The 19,425-nt window shown below is 38.1% G+C and overlaps 1 protein-coding gene across 10 annotated transcripts in view; it reads right to left on the reverse strand.

Annotated features, from left to right (window-relative positions):
* Positions 1 to 19,425, reverse strand: part of Dnm3 (dynamin 3) — a 492,945-nt gene that overhangs the window by 270,201 nt on the left and 203,319 nt on the right. For 7 of the 10 annotated variants that reach the window (XR_007212664.1, XR_007212665.1, XM_048358313.1 and 4 more), the window contains 2 exons: positions 12,804 to 12,855; positions 11,948 to 11,977 (listed from right to left, as the gene is read on the reverse strand). Coding sequence is in view for 7 of the 10 variants with exons in the window: in XM_048358313.1 (XP_048214270.1) it covers positions 11,948 to 11,977; positions 12,804 to 12,855 (82 nt within the window). In the remaining 3 variants the exon portion in view is untranslated. The remainder of the gene's footprint in view (positions 1 to 11,947; positions 11,978 to 12,803; positions 12,856 to 19,425) is intronic. The other 3 variants (XR_007212666.1, XM_048358312.1, XM_048358317.1) reach the window with 1 other exon arrangement.

The following is a 19,425-nucleotide window of genomic DNA, read 5'->3' on the forward strand; positions in this document are numbered from 1 at the left end:
AAACAATGCTCCATCCATTCAGGCCATGTTAGAGGCAGCAGGTCAAATAATCTGCCCCCTAGGGCCCATCCATCACAGGCGGTGGTGTGTAAATAACTTCACCAGGAACCAGGACAAAAACTTCAGCCAATTATGTGGTAAGGAGGGAGCACAGACTGAAGCTTCAGGAACTGAACTGCAATTGTGAAATCAGAACAGTCATTTCCTGGATGGTGACATTCATCCTTCAGGACAGCCTCAGCCTCGCGTGTTCCCTGGAGCAGGCAAGGGCTTATTTGCTGAGTTAAAGAAAATTTATCGGAACCTTGGGGATAAGATATCCCACTCCTTGGTTAAACTAAAGCCCTACCTGTGTGCAGTCTGTGCAAAAGATTATTTCTATGTTTCATTTACTTTCTGCACTAATATGATGAGGAAATACAGAGTGCTAGACAGATGAGACATTCTGTTCTTTCCAGAACTTTTCAGGTAAATCTGAAAACAATATGAACTTTGGCACTGCTCAGGCAACTCCAAGGAAGTTACAAACATGCTGTCCCACACAAACTACTCCCTAGGGTAAAAAATGACTTTATAAAAATGATTAGAATAGGTCCCCTTTGAGGAACTTGCTCATTGCAAACACCAAAGGTAAGAATGGAAGAAAATTCATGAAGGAGTGGAGGATTTACAGCAAATGTAATTTTAAACTGACCTGTAGACCTACTGGATGGGAGATTTGCAATTACTAATTAAGAGCATAAACACTGCTTTGAGGAAAACAAAAGAAGATTGCTCTCAAATGGGATTACATGTTATAACAATTTAAACTAATGCAGTATTAAAGCAATCCCCCAGAGAGCAGTGAGACAACCCCCTCCCAGTGATGTGAAGACTAGAGGTATTTTCCACCAGGACTCCCCTCCCTGGCTGCTTTCTTTTCTATGGATGTACTCTTCAGGACTCTCTTGTTGAAACAAAAGATAAAAAATAGGGGCTGGGGATATGGCCTAGTGGCAAGAGTGCTTGCCTCGTATACATGAGGCCCTGGGTTCAATTCCCCAGCACCACATATACAGAAAATGGCCAGAAGTGGCGCTGTGGCTCAGTGGCAGAGTGCTAGCCTTAAGCAAAAAGAAGCCAGGGACAGTGCTCAGGCCCTGAGTCCACGGCCCAGGACTGGCCAAAAAAAAAAAAAAAAAAGATAAAAAATAAAGATGTCTCACCCTGTGAGGATCCAGCATTACACATCCTGACTCAGGACAAGTTTCTAGAAGGTCACTGCAATTTGCCTTGGTCATGGTAAATTTGGGATATATTTATGATGGGCGGATTTGATTTCAATATGGACAGGAATGGAAAAAGATAACAAAAGAGCGCCACTGAAAAAGACATTTAAGAACATCTCCACTTCTACTGACATTTATTCTCACTGTGATAAGGAATTACTGAAATCCAGCCAGAGAGACCTGCCAGAATAGAATATGGATATCATCACTGAAAAAAATAACATCCCATGGCACCTACTTAATTTACCTTTTGGATAATCCTTGAACTGCTTAAGAGAAAAAGACTGGAGATCTCAAGAACAATTCCAGAAAGAATAACTAGAGAAACTGGTATGATTGTCTCAGTGGTGAGATGCCAAGCTGGTCAATAGCTAAAAACTCCTCCACTTTTTCTCCTTCCACTCAGTGACCATCCTGAGATCATCTGACCCCTTGCAGCCTCTGTGCAGGTCCCAGTACCCTCTCTCTTAACAAAGGAACCAATCCTCTGTTTCACCTAGCAAATGGGCAGAATCAAGAAGAAACTGCACAGTATTCTTTCTTCTTCAGTTTCTGGACACTTCTCTTTTATGAAAATTATAGTCCTATTCCACATTCATAATTTCATTTCAAAGGCAAAATACATTACCTGAAATGGAATAGTAAGGAAATTCAGTGGGGGAAAAAAGTTACTCCCAATAGCCAGAAGTCTTAATCAAGACATGCAGGAGGTGGCTGGTAAATACATGAGCAACCTAATAAATGAAATAGCTTGTTCAATATGTAAGACCCCAATTATTATTTCAATAAAATTAATTTCTGATAGACAATCTCAGTCCACAAAGAAATATCTTTATCATACTGGATAAGTTTTAAGCCAAACCCCAACATCAAAAGTAATTATTTCTAAATCATTTTCACTGAGCTAAAAACAGCTAAGAAAATTCACTATATTATGTGGTTCCAGAAGGAATAACAGTGAAAGTAAAAACATAAGATATACAGTATGAAGTAGAAACTGAAATTACAGGAACTGTGAAGGAATTCATCAAAATAACAAAAGTTAAAATAAAAACAATGGTTTTGGTTAAAAAACTGTTAGATATCAACAGTTTCCACATAGAAACAATTTGAAAACAACAAAACATTCCATTTACAATTAAAGATTAAGCACATCCCCTAGTTACTTTATATGTCAAGGGGAAATGTAAGTTCACCAATATGAAGGGAAAACAGAGAAAATAATAATAAGCAAAATGAACAACCATCTGATTGGCTGGGAAAGGATATTCCAAAATGACACTTCACCTCAGATTCATAAAAGCTTCATAAACAGCCAATCAAAATTTCAACTTTAATCTCCAATTAATAGAATGAGTTACTAATAAAAGCAAAAAGCATTTCTGAAAAAAATATGATAATAAAGGAAAATAAATAGTCTAGTGTTTGCTAACACACATTAGTCAGCTGTAGTACTTAAGAGGCATGTCACTAGACAAAAATCACCAGAGGGAAAAACAGGATAAATAACCTCAACACAGACTCCAGGTTAGGAGCTCATCCTTGACAAGGACTGAGGTGAGGATTCTGCCACCATTGTACGACCTAAGGTGAACTGTTCAAATTTCAGATACATTACTCATAAAACAGGGGAAATAATGAGATCTACTTTGTAAGGTTGTAGGACGGCAGGAGCAGATGTCAGAAGAATACTTAGGGCAATAGCTAGCCCTAGAGTCAGCTTTTAAGAAGTATAAGCAGGCAGGGAAAGGTGCTGTGACCTCAGAAAACTAACACCCAAGAGGCTAGGATGGGAGAGCCCTGAGATTGAGACAGCCTGGGCTATAAGGAAGGCCCTGTCTCAAAATCAAACTAAACCATAAGAAACAGAACAAAAATGTGAGCCGCAATAAGAAGTAACCAATAGTAATTGAGTCATTCCAATGTGAGAACTAAACAACTCCAAAGAGAGGTGTAATAATCATGTCCCTTTTACGCCTAGGGAAAGAGAAGAATGGAGATGACATTAAATAACTTATCCATGATTGGTGAGTGACAGAGACACATGCTGAAGCCTGGCAGTCCACATTCTGCTTCCTAAATGAGTGCCTTGCTTTGTACCATATGCCATAATAAATCCCAAGTAGACTACAGAGACATGTCAATAATGGCTTTGTCCACATGCCATAAACCCTAGTGAATATTTAGCCTCTCTTGTGGCAGTCATCACCTGTCTAAGCGTAAATGTGGTAGAAAAATGAGAGAAAATGAGCAACATTGAAGTTTCTCTCAAAGAAAAAGTTCAGGAAAGGTGGTTCACACTTGTAATCCTAGCTACTCAAGAGGATCAGAGTTCAGGGCAAGTCCAGGCAAAACAGCTGATGAGAACCCTAACCTATAAGCCAGACAAAATGATATATTCCTTGTAACCCTAGCTTTGTGGGAGGCGGTAGGTCAGAGGATGGAAGTTTGAAGCCAACCTGAGACCAAAGAAAAAGAAGGAGAGTAGAATAGTGATGACCAGAGCCTAGGAAGTAGGGGCAGGAGAGTAAAAGAGTGGTCACTGGAGCATTATTCTCCACATCCAAGGTATAGAATCAGTTCAGATGTCCCTCAATGGATGAATGGATCAAGAAAATGTGGTCTGTAGACACAATGGAATTTTACTCATCCATTAAAAAGAAGACATTGCATCATTTGCAAAGAAATGGAAGGATCTGGAAAAAATTATGTTAAGTCAGGCCTGGAGGAACAGGCTGTATGTTTTCCCTCATACTAGAATTAACCTATAAATATACCCTTCAAAAATAAAGGAGAGCAGTTGGATAGGAAGAGTTAGTTCTAAATTTCTACAGCACAGGAAGACAGCTATGATTGGCAACAACTGAATATTTTTTTTAAAAAGCCTTTACAGAGAATTTTGCATGTTCCCATCACAAAGAAATGATACATCTGATATGCTACCTATTCTGATCTCATTATTGTACATTGTTATATATGTATTGAAATGTCTAGCACATTGTACCCCACAAGTACATTATTACTGAAAGACGATTAAATACCCAAAGTAATATATATTAAGTGTTTTGAAAAGAAAAAAATCACCAGTTTGATGGCTCATTCCTACAGTCCTAGCGCTCAGGAGGCTGAGGCAGAAGATGATGAGTTTCAGGCTTCATGGTTGAGTTCCAGCTGGCCTACATAGACACTTGTCTCAAGCAAAAGAAAACAGGGCAACACAATAGATACCACTACATTTTTTTTGACAACTTTACCTCAAGTACCTTATGAAGCACTAAAATTTACACAAACACTGAGAAAATACTTGTTAATAAATAAGAAATACATCAGTTATATTCTGCTATGAAATCTGTTGAGATTGTTTTAAGAAGGAGAAAGGAGAGGAAGGAAAGGAATGGAGAGGGTGGGTTTGATAAGTGGATGAAATAGTATTCATGTATAGGAATGTCACACTGAAGCCCCCTTGTAAAATCTCTATATATTTTAGAACTTTGTCATCTTCTGCATGTTTACAAGGAAGATCTCTAAAATGAGTTCAGCTTCAAATATATTTACTGAGCATCTACATGAGACACACCATCCTTGCTTTTGTGGAACTTACAAATAAATGGTGGCATAATGCATGTAGTAAATATGCCCATTTTTGTTTCTGTCAAAATCATAAAATATGTCTTTGTCAGTGTGTATACATGTGTGTTTGTGTGCATATACACACCCCACAGTGGTAATAGTCGCCATACTATGGATCTGAGTGTACTCTATGTGCCCTAGTATTTTCTTTTTCAGTAATAAAAATGCATTATGTGTTTCTTATGTAACTTAAATGACAAGTATGGATTTAAAATTACATTACAATTAAAATTTGTGCTAAATAAGCTATGTACTGCATATAAGGGATGAATTGAAGCAAGCAGAAAACTTAAGATGTAACTTCTGCTCTTTCAGAATAAAAAGCAGCTCTCTCTTTCTTTACCAACTCTGTAAAAAGTCTCTGGGGTCAAAGGACAAAGAGGCTGAGCAACCCACCTACAATGAGGCTATAGTGAAATTTCAGAGAATATGCAGGAATGGAGAGCCGAAACTGATTCCCCAGGGATAGATTAAGATACTGTAAGAGGTCTCGGGGCTGGAGAGGTGAATGGATCTATGACAGATCTATTCAAAAAGTGGTAGGCAGAAAGTTTGGGGTTCACTAAAGTACCAACCCACAGGGAGCCCTTCCAGCACTCAGGTTTGGCTATGTACAAAGGGGGCAGAGGCTACTCTGCAGAGATCTGGAGTTGAAGGGAACCTGTCACTTCAGGGGAACATTCAGGTCTGAAATTACAGTGATTCATAAAAATGGCTTCTCTAGTGGGAGATATTTTTAAAAATATTGTTAGATATTATACAAATTCTGGGCAATTTTCTACACACATCGACATTTGTGTTACTTGGTTAAGAAAAGATTTACAGTGAGATTGCCTAGATTTGAAACCTAGTGCTATCATTTCTAACCTGTGGATCAAACACATTACTCTGCCTCTCCATGTCTCCATTTTCTTACTCACAAAACTAAAATAGTAAGGATACCTACCTTAGCATTGTTGTTGGAGAGAGTTAACAAATTAATGTACATATATGACCTGAAATTGCACTCAGATTTACTAAGTAGCATTATCTTATTTAATACTTATATAAAAACCTATGAAGCAGTTACTATTTTCATTTCATTACAGGCTAGACAACTAGGGATTTGAATAGGAAGGTTGAGTACTCTGTCTTTGATCACCTCTGAAGAGCCATGAAGCCATGTTCTCAACTGGTATTAACTGTTGACCGAATTATTTTTAAAATAATAGACCCTAGAGGTAGGTAGGGACTAGCAGGAGTGGAAAAGGTTGGCAGGGAGGATAAACAAGGTTGAATACTGCAGAAATACAGTATTTACAACTATGAAAATGGATCAAGAAAACTGTTGAGGATGCTGCTTTTTAGTAGCAAGAGGTCATGGAGTGTGACAGAGAAGAAGAAATTCACTGTAATGTAGTATAGACAGTAAAATTTCCCTGTATAACTGACATAAACCAATAAAAATTAAATATATGCTAAGGGGAAGGAAAGAGAGGGAATGTTTCATGACTGTGCATTAGAAAAAAGCTATTAAGCATATGATTTTAATAATGATGAAATACACATTTTATATTCTTTCAAAATATGAATATAACACACATGTCCCACAGGATTAGGCCTAGGCCAATCATTCTATCTCATTCTCTGGTTACAGTGACTGTTTCTAGAAGGAGCACATGATCCAAGACTGTCCAATCAGAAAAACTCTAGTTTTTCCAAAAGTTCCAGATCCTAGAAGAAATATATTTCTGCTGAATTCACACTACAGAAGAAATCTTCTGGGAAATGATGGTGGTCACCCAGCCAATGCCTTGGGGTCAAGAATGGAGTTAAACATTAAAAGAGCAGGGTTCAAACTCAAAAGCAACCAATTCATCATGGGAGTTTAAAGCATGAATTAAATAGCAGCCAATTCAACACCCAAAAGTGTTCAAGCATGTATATGAATAAATTCATATGTTCTAAGGAATTAATAAATTTCTTTGTTTTTTAAGTTGCATTTTCTGAAATTTACAGCAAAAAGAATCCTAAATGGTATAAGTATTTGGTACCAGAAGAATGGCGAGGATAAGGATTAACAGAAACAAGCCTTGCCAGGTGTGGTGGCTCACATCTCTAATCCTAGCTACTCAGAAGGCAGAGGTCAGGAGGATCACAGTTAGAGGGCAGTCCAGGCATAAAAAAAAAAGTTAGCGGGGCTGGGGATATAGCCTAGTGGCAAGAGTGCCTGCCTCGGATACACGAGGCCCTAGGTTCGATTCCCCAGCACCACATACACAGAAAACGGCCAGAAGCGGCGCTGTGGCTCAAGTGGCAGAGTGCTAGCCTTGAGCGGGAAGAAGCCAGGGACAGTGCTCAGGCCCTGAGTCCAAGGCCCAGGACTGGCCAAAAAAAAAAAAAAAGTTAGCAAGATACTCTTTGAAAAATAAATAACATAAAAAGATCTGGAGGTATGGCTCAAGTATTATGGCATCTGCTTAGCAAGTATAAGGCATCTACTGAAAGAAAAGAGAGAATTTGAAATACAGTGCAACACTGATCACATATTAAGATGTGTTATGGTTTGAGTCGACTCTCTTGACCTTCTCTATTGCCTTTCTAGAAAAAATCTAAATTCAGGACACTTTACTGTCTTTGTTCTCAGCTTTATACCACCTTCTACTTGTAGAAGAGAAGAGCTACACTCAAGGCTAGAAGGATCATTGCTATTACATGGTCTCCAATCTTGTACACAACCTTTGGGCTTTACCACTACGGGCACATAACAACTTTTCCTCAAGTTTCTTAAGCTACAGAAAATACCTACTGAAAATCCTCGACTTCAAATATTCTGTCTCTTCAGCTGTCATCCTGCTCCTATCCAAGTTGATTTACCTCTCTTATCACTTCTTGGTTTTCTTTAACCATTAGCTCCTCATCTTAACCCAGGTCCTTCTCCATCATGCTTTAAACTTTAAATTGCCTTCTATGTTCTTATCCTTTGGAAGAAATCTCATAAACTCAGAAAACACTGCACATATTAGAAATTGTAATATATATACACACATACATGTATGTACATATATGTGCAACCTGAGTCCTGAACTTCAAATCCTAGCGGTGTCTTCAATAGGCACAGACAAATCACCTTCTTTACCCTCTCCCTCTATACCACTCCTTCTCTCATTACCTTCATCAGTAGATCCTCTTAGCCATAGCCTTGGAAAATAGCTTAATACCCAAACAATTACTTAAAATCCTTTCAATTCCATAAATATATTTTGAAGCTTTCCCTTTCCTACAGACCTGCTTACCAACATTTGTATTTTTCTCATCTGAACTACTTCAGAAACATAAATTTCCAGATCCAAAAGGCTGATATACTAATCCAACACAAAAATCAGTTAATATCACTTCTCTATTGAAAATCCAATGGTGGCTCTCTAATACCTTTGAAGAATAATTCTTTCTCTTTTAAGCTCTACATATTTTTGTCCCACTTCTTATTCAATATTTTTACTCTACTTTTCCACACTGACTCACACTCAACAAAGCTACTCTTCTGGATTTGGATCTAAATTTGGCCTTTTCACTCCTCAGAATTTGGATCTCAGACCTTTTCACCATATTCCTTTCTCTATGAAGAGTGCCACCATCTTGCCTGAATCAGCAGTGTAGATGACTACTGATAATCCCCATTCCTCTCCTCAGTATTTACTTCATTAGAGATCGCTTAACACCTTACTTTACTGCTTTCAGCAACACCAAAAATAGCTTTAAAGGCAGTTAGATCACCAAAAAGGAAGACAGAAATAACAAGATTGTTCCAAATAATAAAATATGATAGCTCAAGATACTGAAGAGGGAGTGTAATTTGATCTGACCATTAAGGACAGCCTCTTGTGGAAGGAAGTGATGTTTCAATGAGACCTAGGGAATGGGCAGGAGCAAGCACTTAATAAATAAAGTAGACTTCAATTGCTCATTTAACCAAGGGAAGAACCCACATATGATTCATCATACTGATTAAACACACATCACAGGTTTGTGAGATTTTTGGCTCATTAAGACTTGTGATTACATGTTTGATGAGTAGAGGAATGAATGCTACTTAATAGATTTCTTAGTAGCCTAATTTAAGGTGAATTATGTGCACATAATTTTGGGTGCATTTGCTGACTTCAACTTGTAGTAACTATCAAAATTTTTCTAGGCAGGAAAACATGAATGGGTGTAGACTTTAAAAGGTATTTTTTGACCCAACTAACTTGAGGGGATAAGTGGAGTTGAAGAGATGAGGGAATACACCACAAGGAGTGATCAAGACACATTATACGCATAAACTGGCATGTTGAAGTGAAACCCCTTCACACAATTACTAAAGATAAATTTTTAGAAAAACATATTCCTTGGATCCTTGTAAAATATTTCAGAATAGATGCTTCACAGCAGTATCTTACAACAAGGAATCCTGAGAGTTCGTAGTGGCTATATCACTTGCTAGGATACTAAAAGCTACCAGTTACAAAGCTAGGCTCCAATGGCCCCTGGCTTTTGATTAGCAAGATTGTTTTCATACAAACCCAACTCAACTTCTGATACTCAAGATTCATAAGTGAAGTAATTAAAATAATTACAAATTGTTATGGTACATTTCTGCTAAGCAGTAAAACAAAAAGAACCTCCCAAAATAAAATGAATTATGTGGTAAAATTGCTGCAGTTGATTGTAGAAAAGAAAATACTCAGATTTAGAATATCTTAGCTACAAATTCAAAGTTGGAAATTTGGCAGCAAAACCTAACCTGATATAAGAGGATTTTTATTTTTCATTTAGTCTCCTCAAGGTGAATACTCATTTCTATCACTACAGAAATAGAATGTACTTGATTTTAGGGTGATAACTGACTCCATGGCAATAAGGGGCAATATAGGACATAGTAAATTGTTTTATTTTCCTAAATCCAAATGATTCTCAGTCTCAAAGCATGTGTGACCCCAGGAATTTTAAGTCTGTTCTGTTAGATTATAAAATATTCAGTGTATGGCATTTGATATACTCTGAAAACAAGAAAGGCACAGAAATACAATTGTTATTATTTTTAAGCAACTGAAACTTATATACCTGAAAGATGCTCCAGGTTTCCTTCCAGAGCTAACTTAATGTACACATTGTTGTCACTGCACTATTCATTTTCTTCTACATGTGCACTTCAATGACCTAGAGATTCTTCCAATCATGAGGAAACTTGGGTAAATAGATCCTTTACACCACAACCAGCCACAACAAACAGAAGAGTTTCTTATAACTTCTGCTTTTGTAAATATTTCATTGTTCTCATTTTATAACATTTATAATTTGTTTATATTAATATTTTCCCCCTGAGAGTTTCAAGAAGTAGCCACTACCTTCTGGGAACAAATTTCGCTCTTAATAGAAAATTATCTTATACTTGGCTGTACATTACATGCATTACTTCTGTTTTTTTTGTTTGTTTGTTTGTTTGTTTTGTTTTTGTTTTTGCCAGTCCTGGGCCTTGGACTCAGGGCCTGAGCACTGTCCCTGGCTTCTTTTTGCTCAAGGCTAGCATTCTGCCACCTGAGCCACAGTGCCACTTCTGGCCACTTTTCTATATATGTGGTGCTGGGGAATCGAACCCAGGGCTTCATGTATACTAGGCAAGCACTCTTGCCACTAGGCCATATTCCCAGCCCATACTTCTGATTGTCACAATCACCCTTCTAAGAAAGCTTTCTATTCTTCTTATCACCCAGTTGGAAAAACCGTGACTCAATTTGTCCAAAGCCATGTGGCTCTTTTTTTTGTTGTTGTTGTTGTTGTTTAAAAAATGTTTCTCTAACATTCAATGTACATATGACAACAGAATCATGAAATCCTAAAAAAAAGAGGGGGAGGGAAGAAGAAGAAGAACAGAGAAGGACAGTGAATATGCCTATGCAGCCATGTGGCTCTTAAAAGACAGTATAAGCCAGACACTGGTGGCTAAGGATCAGGAAGATCTCAGGAAGCTGAGAGCTAGGGAAGCAGTTGGAGATCTGCTTACACACAAAACGTTTGTAAGACTCTTATCTCCAAAATTACCAGCAAAAAGCAGGGCTGGACATGTGATTCAAGTAGTAGGGCAGCAGGCTACCAATCTGGAGTCCCTGCAATCAAACCCAAGTACTTCCAAGACAAATGAATACACACACACACAACACACACACAACACGCACACACACGTAGAACCAAATGAAAATTGAACCAAGTCATGTTGAGGTCCAAACTTTATGCCTTCCAAAACCTCATGGGCCAAACAACTGACACATATGTCAATCTGATTCTGCCTTCCAAAACCTCATGGGCCAAATAACTGACACATATGCCAATCTAATTCTCCACTTGATGTTTCTGGAAGGATATGTCTATTTCACTCATGGTAGAAGTGAAAGCATAATGTTTTTTTAAATGCATCTGTTAGTCATTTGCATGTTTGTATATTTCTGTAAAACGAAAATATAGTATCTAGTTTTGAAGGATTTGACTCTTAAGGTATATCAATCAATGCAAATTTGCTTTTTTGTTTTATTATTTAAAAATACCAATAACTGGAACAGAGAAATCTTCTCAACAATTACAGCAAAATCAGATATTCAATATTCACCCACCTTTTAGGAGATCATCTACATTTATTGAAAAACATCATTCTGGGGAAGAGAAAGCCTTATACTTCAGAACAACAAAGCATAAAAGGATAGATATGGAGAACATTAATGATTTTAATTATTTTAAGGCCCATTAAAATTAGAGAAAGAGCAAAGCCCCCACAGTGTTAAGGATTTGTTATAGCATCTTAAAGTTTACTAGTTCATACCTTTCAATCACAGCAAGTTATTAGCAGTGAAGGGAAGAAGCTTCTGAAGAGGATTTTTATTTCAGTAAGGAAGTGTTATGAACAAGACAACAATCTAAGTTTAAAAAAACAATTAGTAGCAAGCGCTAGTTGAGTTAATCAGTTAAAGACAAACTGTGCCCTTAGAAAGCTAAATGAAAAAGCAACAGTAAAGCTTACAGAACTTAGCTCGTACAATTTGCCTTGAAGGCGGAAGATTGGTTCCCTGAAATAGTAAAGAATTATATGTCTTAGTTCAGAAAAAGTTTTAAAAATAAAGTCTATTATTACCTCTTCTCCTTTCAAAACAATGGAAAAACATCTAGGGCAGAGGTTTCAATTTGTTCAATAATTGTACCTCTGAATTTAAAACAAAACACCTAAAAACATCATTGTTTTGACTTGAAAAGAAATAACAATGTAAATATTCATTATCACATAAAACATAAAAGAAACAGCAAACTGTTGGAGTTAATACAATCTCTGCAGAGCAGCGCTATTAGTCAGAGACAGCTGGCCAGCCCCCAAAACACAAAAACTCAACAGATCAGATCTTCACAAGAATTCACATCTCTTTTTTTTTACCCAATAGGAATTTAGGGTGGCAGAGATTAAATCCACCAACTGCCTTCTTTATGAGCTGTCCCTTCACTGTTACCAAGCTGTGCAAATGTGTGAACTAGTCAGCAGCACCAGAAAGCTCATGCAAGTACTCACCATGTTTTAATTTTGAAATGATTGACAAATTCAATGTTAAAATAAGTCAAGAGATAATACAAGCAAGCATGGGACACAGTGTCAAATTTGTGATGCAGAACAAGTAGCAGAAAAGTTATTTAAAATAAACCAATATGATTAATTGCAAAAAATGCAAAAAGAAATACAAGTCACTTCAAAAACATAAAAGCAAAAAAAAAAGGAAACAAAACAAAAAGCTGCATCTCAAGCAAAATTTACACATGATTAATTAGCATTAAAAAACAGTCAATCAAGCAATTTTAATTCAAAGTCTTTGGGGCATGCATACACTGATTCTCTTATACAATTCCTACCTGATTTCCAATTGTGGTTTTCTTGTGAACCTGACTGCTCCTCTGCTGAGCACTGAGAAAAGCAAAGGAAAGGAGCACTGAAGAAACTCAGGGAATTTTCTGCACAAGTAACAGGTAACTAAAATATATACAAGGCTTTAAGAAAAATCAACTACTGAGGTAAAGCTAAGATGAAAAACCCCGGTCACTTTAACTCTGGAAGAAAATCCAACCAAGTGGGACTTGCTGCAGCAAGTAACAAAGACTACCCACTGTATGTTGGGAAAAGCTCATTGCTGCATTGAATATGAGAGGTGTGCCTTGCATGCGCAGAATAGTTGTAATGAAAATTCAGTTCATTGAGTATATGGCTAAGCACTAAATGTTCAGTGATTTTAATTCTCACAACCTTGTTAGGTAGTTACGATTATTCCTTTGGTTTTCAAATAAGGAGACTGCATTACAGAGAAGAGACTGTAAGGGTCACTCAACTAGTAAGTGGTCCTAAGAAGTAGAATCCGTATGTTCAACTGTGTGATGTTATCTAGTCTCATTGCCTTGAGCTCCACCATTTTCTGGCAGTTTCCTTACCTATTTCCAGCAATGAATGTGTTTCTAAGCTTATACATGCTGTGACAACTCAGTGTTTCCACTTTTGGTGTTGCACAGGCATCTCCGTAACATGTCAAATTGGAACTCTGACATCCTCCCTAAAACTCTGTTCTTCTCTTCATCAATGACGGTCCCATACTGTATTTCCACATGTTTAGGTCAAAATCCTTGACTCTTCTTTCTCTCACATCTCAAATCCAATCATTGGCAAGCACAGTTATAGTTTAATATTTAAAATTTAATACACTTTTTATCTCCTCCATTGATGTCACCTTGGACGAAAACACAGTCACATGTGACCCGGATTACTGCCCTCCTTCCACACAGGTCCCTAGCAAATCTGTTCTCACTAAAGAAGCCACAGTGGTCCTTTTGTAAGGACCATCTGCCATCCATACTGTTTCACTCAAAGACAAAGTCCTCACAATGTCCTCAAGGTCCCAGTCTTACCTTCTTCCCTTTGACTCCTACTCCAGCTCCACTTATTTATGGAGAGATCCAATCCCTCCAGGCTCTCCTTTCTATTGGATCTACTCAGCACATACCCACCTCAGAGCTTTGGGGCCCGCTTGCCACCTCAAAGATGTTCCCAACAACCCTCTTGTTGGTATCTCTAGCCCTTGCTGCACCTCCACCTTGCCTCCACCTGAACTCTACCTTGCCCTTCACAAAGAAAAGAGAACTCTCCTAGGATAGGTCTGCACACTCTCTGCCAAGACCCAGCTGTGCATGCAGAGTACCTCCCACCTCTAGCCGAGATGCAATTATAAGGATGCCCCTAAATAGGGACAGGCGCCATTTCTCCCCCTCCCAAGGAGGAGGTGGGCTTGGCAGCCTTGGCTGGCGGATAAACCCCTTTTCTTGTGTGTGACTGTGTCCGAGTGGTCTTCTGGAATGGGTGCTTTCACCTTCAAATCTTTTTTCCAAATTTCTCAGACAAGCCTACCCTGACCGCTCTACTTGAAACTCCAGTCTTCCCTCCAGGGCTTTCCTCTGCCTTACCCTGTGCCAGGTGTTTATTACCAGGGGGCTTGTCTGTTTGCCCCATCTGATTGCAAGCTCCTGATACACCGAGGTTTGTGTCTCTTTTACTCACTTGTTATATCCCAGGAGCCTACAAAGGACCTAGAACATAGTTGGTGTCAACAAGTACCTATTAAATGGAAAGTCCAATGAAGTAAAGTTGCTATATCACCTGTTTTACAATGAGTACAGTGGGCTAAAAGCCAGATGCTGCACTGAAAATTTAACCCTAGGGCCTACATGTTCAGGTCCTATGTGATTTCATCTCTCTCAAAGGACAAAGATTTTGTTCTTGGAGAACTATGTATTCACATTAAAGATATAAGAAAACCCAATATTATTCTTTGTTGTTCTAGGCAGATTAGCACTACTATCCTCCAACAGATTATTTAAATGGTTTAGAGTCACTATTTTTATAGGACGGTGGAATTGTCTAAAATAAAGATTTGCTAAATGAAAGGCCTCAGCCAACTGTTTAAAGTTATGGGATGTTATGATTCAGTAGCCAGACAGAAATCAACACCCTACTTGGAAGTTGTTCAAAATAGTCGCCTTTTATGATCTCCCCTGATGTAGTTAAGCTACTGCCTTTGTTCAAACTCATTAAAAACCACCCATGGCATTCAGTTGAGGGGGACAAGAATAGGAAACGGTGAAAGGTCACACTCTAATTATGTGTATGTGTTTCCATTTTGAGTTCAGTTATTTCAGATACTTCCTTTTCTTTGGTTGTTGGTTTTCTAGTTTTAAATGTTTATTTCCTTTCATCACTATGAAGTCCTCTCTTTCCAGCTATTCCCCTAAAGAATCTAAATCTACAGTTTTCAGGGTTTTGTAGATGAAGATATGAAAAAGGTAACATTTCTGTGGCCGGGAGCCAATGTAGCCACACTGCCCTCTGGCTGTTCACAATGCCCAGTACACACAGTAACTTCTAGTGCTTGAATTTCTGGTCTGTCAACATATTCCCAGAGTCCTCCAGGCTTTGCTCTGTTCTAGGGATTAATGAAGAAATAGGTACTGTAGTGTGATTGTGCCACCTGTGTGGGTTACCATGTTTGTACCATAATGTGTCTTAAGGGTTCCTTAAGGCGATATTTTTTAATAAAGCTCTAAAAGTGGTGACAACTTCAAAACTGTAACAGACCTAGAGGTTTTTGGTGGGGTTTTTTGTAAATTATTGAGGACCCTAAACTTGTGTTAGCTCCCCATAAAATCACAAAGAAAAAGAAGCTAAATAAAAATACAATGAAGCTTACACAGGGTTCCGCCTAAATTGGACCACAGTTTCTCAGCTGCAAAGGCTGTAAGAGGGCATGAGGGAAAGGGGCAGAAAAAGAAGACAGGCAGAAGGGATGGAAGGAAGAAAGGGAAGCAGAGGGGGACTGAAGAGGGAGAAGGGGAGGAGGAGAAAGGGAGAGAAAAGGAAAGAAGAGAGGAGGGAGGGAGAGAAAAAAGGGAGGGAGAGAAGGAAGAAGAGAGAGATGGAAAGATTGAGATAGCAGTACAGAGTAGAGGACTGAACTGTCTCTGACGTTCTTTTGTTTTTCAGAGCTGGGGATCAAACCCAGGATCTTATGCACGGTAGGTCAGCATGCTACTGCTACCTTTGACCTGGAACCTCACCTTCCTATGTTTTATACCCAAGTTTCCTTAAGATGTAAAATTCCTCTAGAACCTTATTAGCAATCCTAAAGAGAATTTACACTCACAAAATTTCCATATAAAATGATGCATATTTAGAACCTTTTACGTGTAAGACTATACATGAAAATATATTTACTTTATGAGTCAATCACTGAAATAGAGTTAGAACAAAAACTAAAAGATCATTGCTTTATACCTAAGAATAATCTCTTTGTGGCAACTGGACCCAAGAGTTCAAGAATACGGTTATTAATTATGTATTTAGGTATGTTAACTTGTTTCATCAGTAATGAAAATAAGCTGTCTAGTTAGAAAACATCCCTTATCATAACTCTTCAGTATGCATGAAAATTCAACTAAAACATTTCAGAGCAATTAAGAATATAGTTGTTAAAAGAAACAAGGAAAAGCATATAAGCTCAACTGAGCCTAACAGTGTATTCTTGGATATACATATTTAAGTGGTGATCTCTGTGATATTATAAAATGTACAATGTGTACATTTAACTTCTCAAAAATTTAGTGCAAAAATTTGAAAAAAGACATAAATGTGAACATGTGATAGTCCTTGAAATCTGACACTTACAATATATCTACATAAAAGAATGGAGATATAACACAAAACAAATGACAAAGGATGTTATGTTTAAATCACCATGAGGATGTAATGAAAAGGTGCTTCTGTTTCGAATATGGAATATAATTACCATCCCCCCAACTTCTTTTGTGTGTGTATTTGATATCAATCTTTTTAAGTTTATATAACACACAAGCCTGGGCAAGGCTCTGCCAGAACACTAAAACCTAAAACCAAATTGACACAAAATAAGTCTAAAAGTTTATAAGAATACAAATTTGGGGGAGAAGGAGGAGGAGGTGGGGGAGTAGGAGGATAAGTAAAAGGAAAAGAAAGAAAGAAGAAGAAGACATTCAAGGACGAAGAAGCCATAATGTTACCTGTGCTCAAAAATGCTTGTATATTCTCTTCTTTCTTTGTGTATATGCACACACAGTAACACACACACAAACAATGAAAAGATTGTGCCCAGGAAATGTGAGACTACTTAACAAGTAAATCTTTTTTTTTTTTTTTTGGCCAGTCCTGGGCCTTGGCCTCAGGGCCTGAGCACCATCCCTGGCTTCTTCCCGCTCAAGGCTAGCACTCTGCCACCTGAGCCACAGCGCCCCTTCTGGCCGTTTTCCATATATGTGGTGCTGGGGAATCCAACCGAGAGCTTCATGTGTAGGAGGCAAGCACTCTTGCCACTAGGCCATATTCCCAGCCTTAACAAGTAAATCTTATAAAGAGCAATTGTTATGAATATTCAGAGAGGAGTATCCTTTCAGTCTGAGGTGATGTGAGGTTTTTATACAAAAATACAAGATGAATTTTAATACAAAATGACAGCCAACTGCATTCCAAGGGAACTGATAATTAGAAAATCCAGAGATACAGTTATGAGTTGTGAAATCATTATGGTAGAATTATATAATCACAGACTCATCTTTATAAATTATCTTAAATACCATTTAGTATGACAGTTGATGGTTGGGGTCAATTTTGGAGAATTTAATAGTGTTCAATGTTTCTTAGCTACCAAACATCATGATGAAACAATGTTGTATAAAAATTCCCTTCCCAGCTGGATGCTGGTGGCTCATGCCTATAATCCTAGCTACTCAGGAGGCTGAAATCTGAGGATCACAGTTCAAAACCAATTCTGGGCAGGGAAGTCAGTGAGACTCTTATCTCCAATTAACCAACAGATAACTGGCAGAGGTGCTGTGGCTCAAGTGGTAGAGCACTAGCCTTGAGCTGAAGAGCTCAGGACAACAGCCAGGCCCAGAGTTTAAGCTCCAGGATTGCCAAAAAAAAATCCCTTCCCCAAATGAGCAGGCAGAGAGGAAGCAATCAGCCCAGACGATCTCCCTCATACAGCTGCAGTCCTGCTCAGACTTCAGAGTCCAATCACACTCCATTTCTGGACTGTGCCAGTTATCTCTCTTTTCCATGTACTTCGGTGTCTCCTGTCCTGTGTCTACACTTCATAAACTCGCTGTGCTCCTTCACGTCAGCATCTCCCCTGTAGTCATGTCTGCTCCATGAGGGCCAATGATATATTACAAATCCTGATGTCACGACCTCTCTCACCACTGACCTTGTTGAAGATTAGGTTTATGGGAAGTTCATAGGAAATAGTAATTATATTTTGATGCAAGAATTATCTATAATGAGACTATAAAGTCTGCAAAATTAAATAATTTTAAGATGTGAATCATGATCATGTGCTCAAGTAAGATACATTTAGGGATAACCCAAAATATAATTTAATCATATATTTAATATGTAAACATGGGGCTGGGGATATGGCCTAGTGGCAAGAGTGCTTGCCTTGTATACCTGAGGCCCTGGGTTCGATTCCCCAGCACCACATATACAGAAAACAGCCAGAAGTGGCGCTGTGGCTCATAGTGGCAGAGTGCTAGCCTTGAGCAAGAAGAAGCCAGGGACAGTGCTCAGGTCCTGAGTCCAAGCCTGGACTGGCAAAAAAAAAAAAAATATGTAAACATGTTTATATATTAAATAATTTTAGTATTTATATATTAAATAATTTAATTACATATTTAATATATAAATATAAAACCCTAAATATAATTACATAAATAGAATGGCTGAACTGGCTGAAGCAAAGATAGTGGAGTAGAGAAGAATGAAATAGACCAGGCTGAAAAGGTAAGCAGGAAACATTATACAAGGCCATAGAAATCACATTAATGAGTTTAGACTTTATGTTAAAAGTAACAGAGAAGCCTAGAGGAAATGAGAAAGAGCAAGACAGGAGGCAGGGAGAACTGTGCAGCAGCCCAAGCAAGAGAATACTAAGTAGAGTAATAACAATGGTAATAGAAATAAACTAAAATACTATGGAGATGAAATCGAATGGTGTTAATAAAGAGAACTGCAGTATAGATAGGAGTGAAGAATTAAATCAGATTTCTCTTTAGAGCAACCGAAGTTGACATCCACAAGACATGGAACATAGGAAAAGGTGAAAAATATAAAAGCACACAGTAAGGTTAATTTGGGAAGACTAGGCTAAGGCTTTTCTAGGACACACAAGCAAAGATGCCCAGTCGGGAGCCGAACACAGTGAAAGAACCAGGACAAACGTTTCAAGGGAGAACTCTAGATTCTACATCATCAAATAAAACTAGTAACTAGAGCATGCAGTAGATGAGATTGCCCAGGCATAATGTGCTGAATTAGAAAAGAGGAGGTCTGGATAATGAAGGTATCTTAAACAAGTCTGAGAAGAATGGAAATGGGGGAAACCAGGAAAGACTGGAGGAATCAAAGGAC

Source organism: Perognathus longimembris, chromosome 11, assembly GCF_023159225.1.
Source record: "Perognathus longimembris pacificus isolate PPM17 chromosome 11, ASM2315922v1, whole genome shotgun sequence".
Taxonomy (NCBI): Eukaryota; Metazoa; Chordata; class Mammalia; order Rodentia; family Heteromyidae; genus Perognathus; species Perognathus longimembris.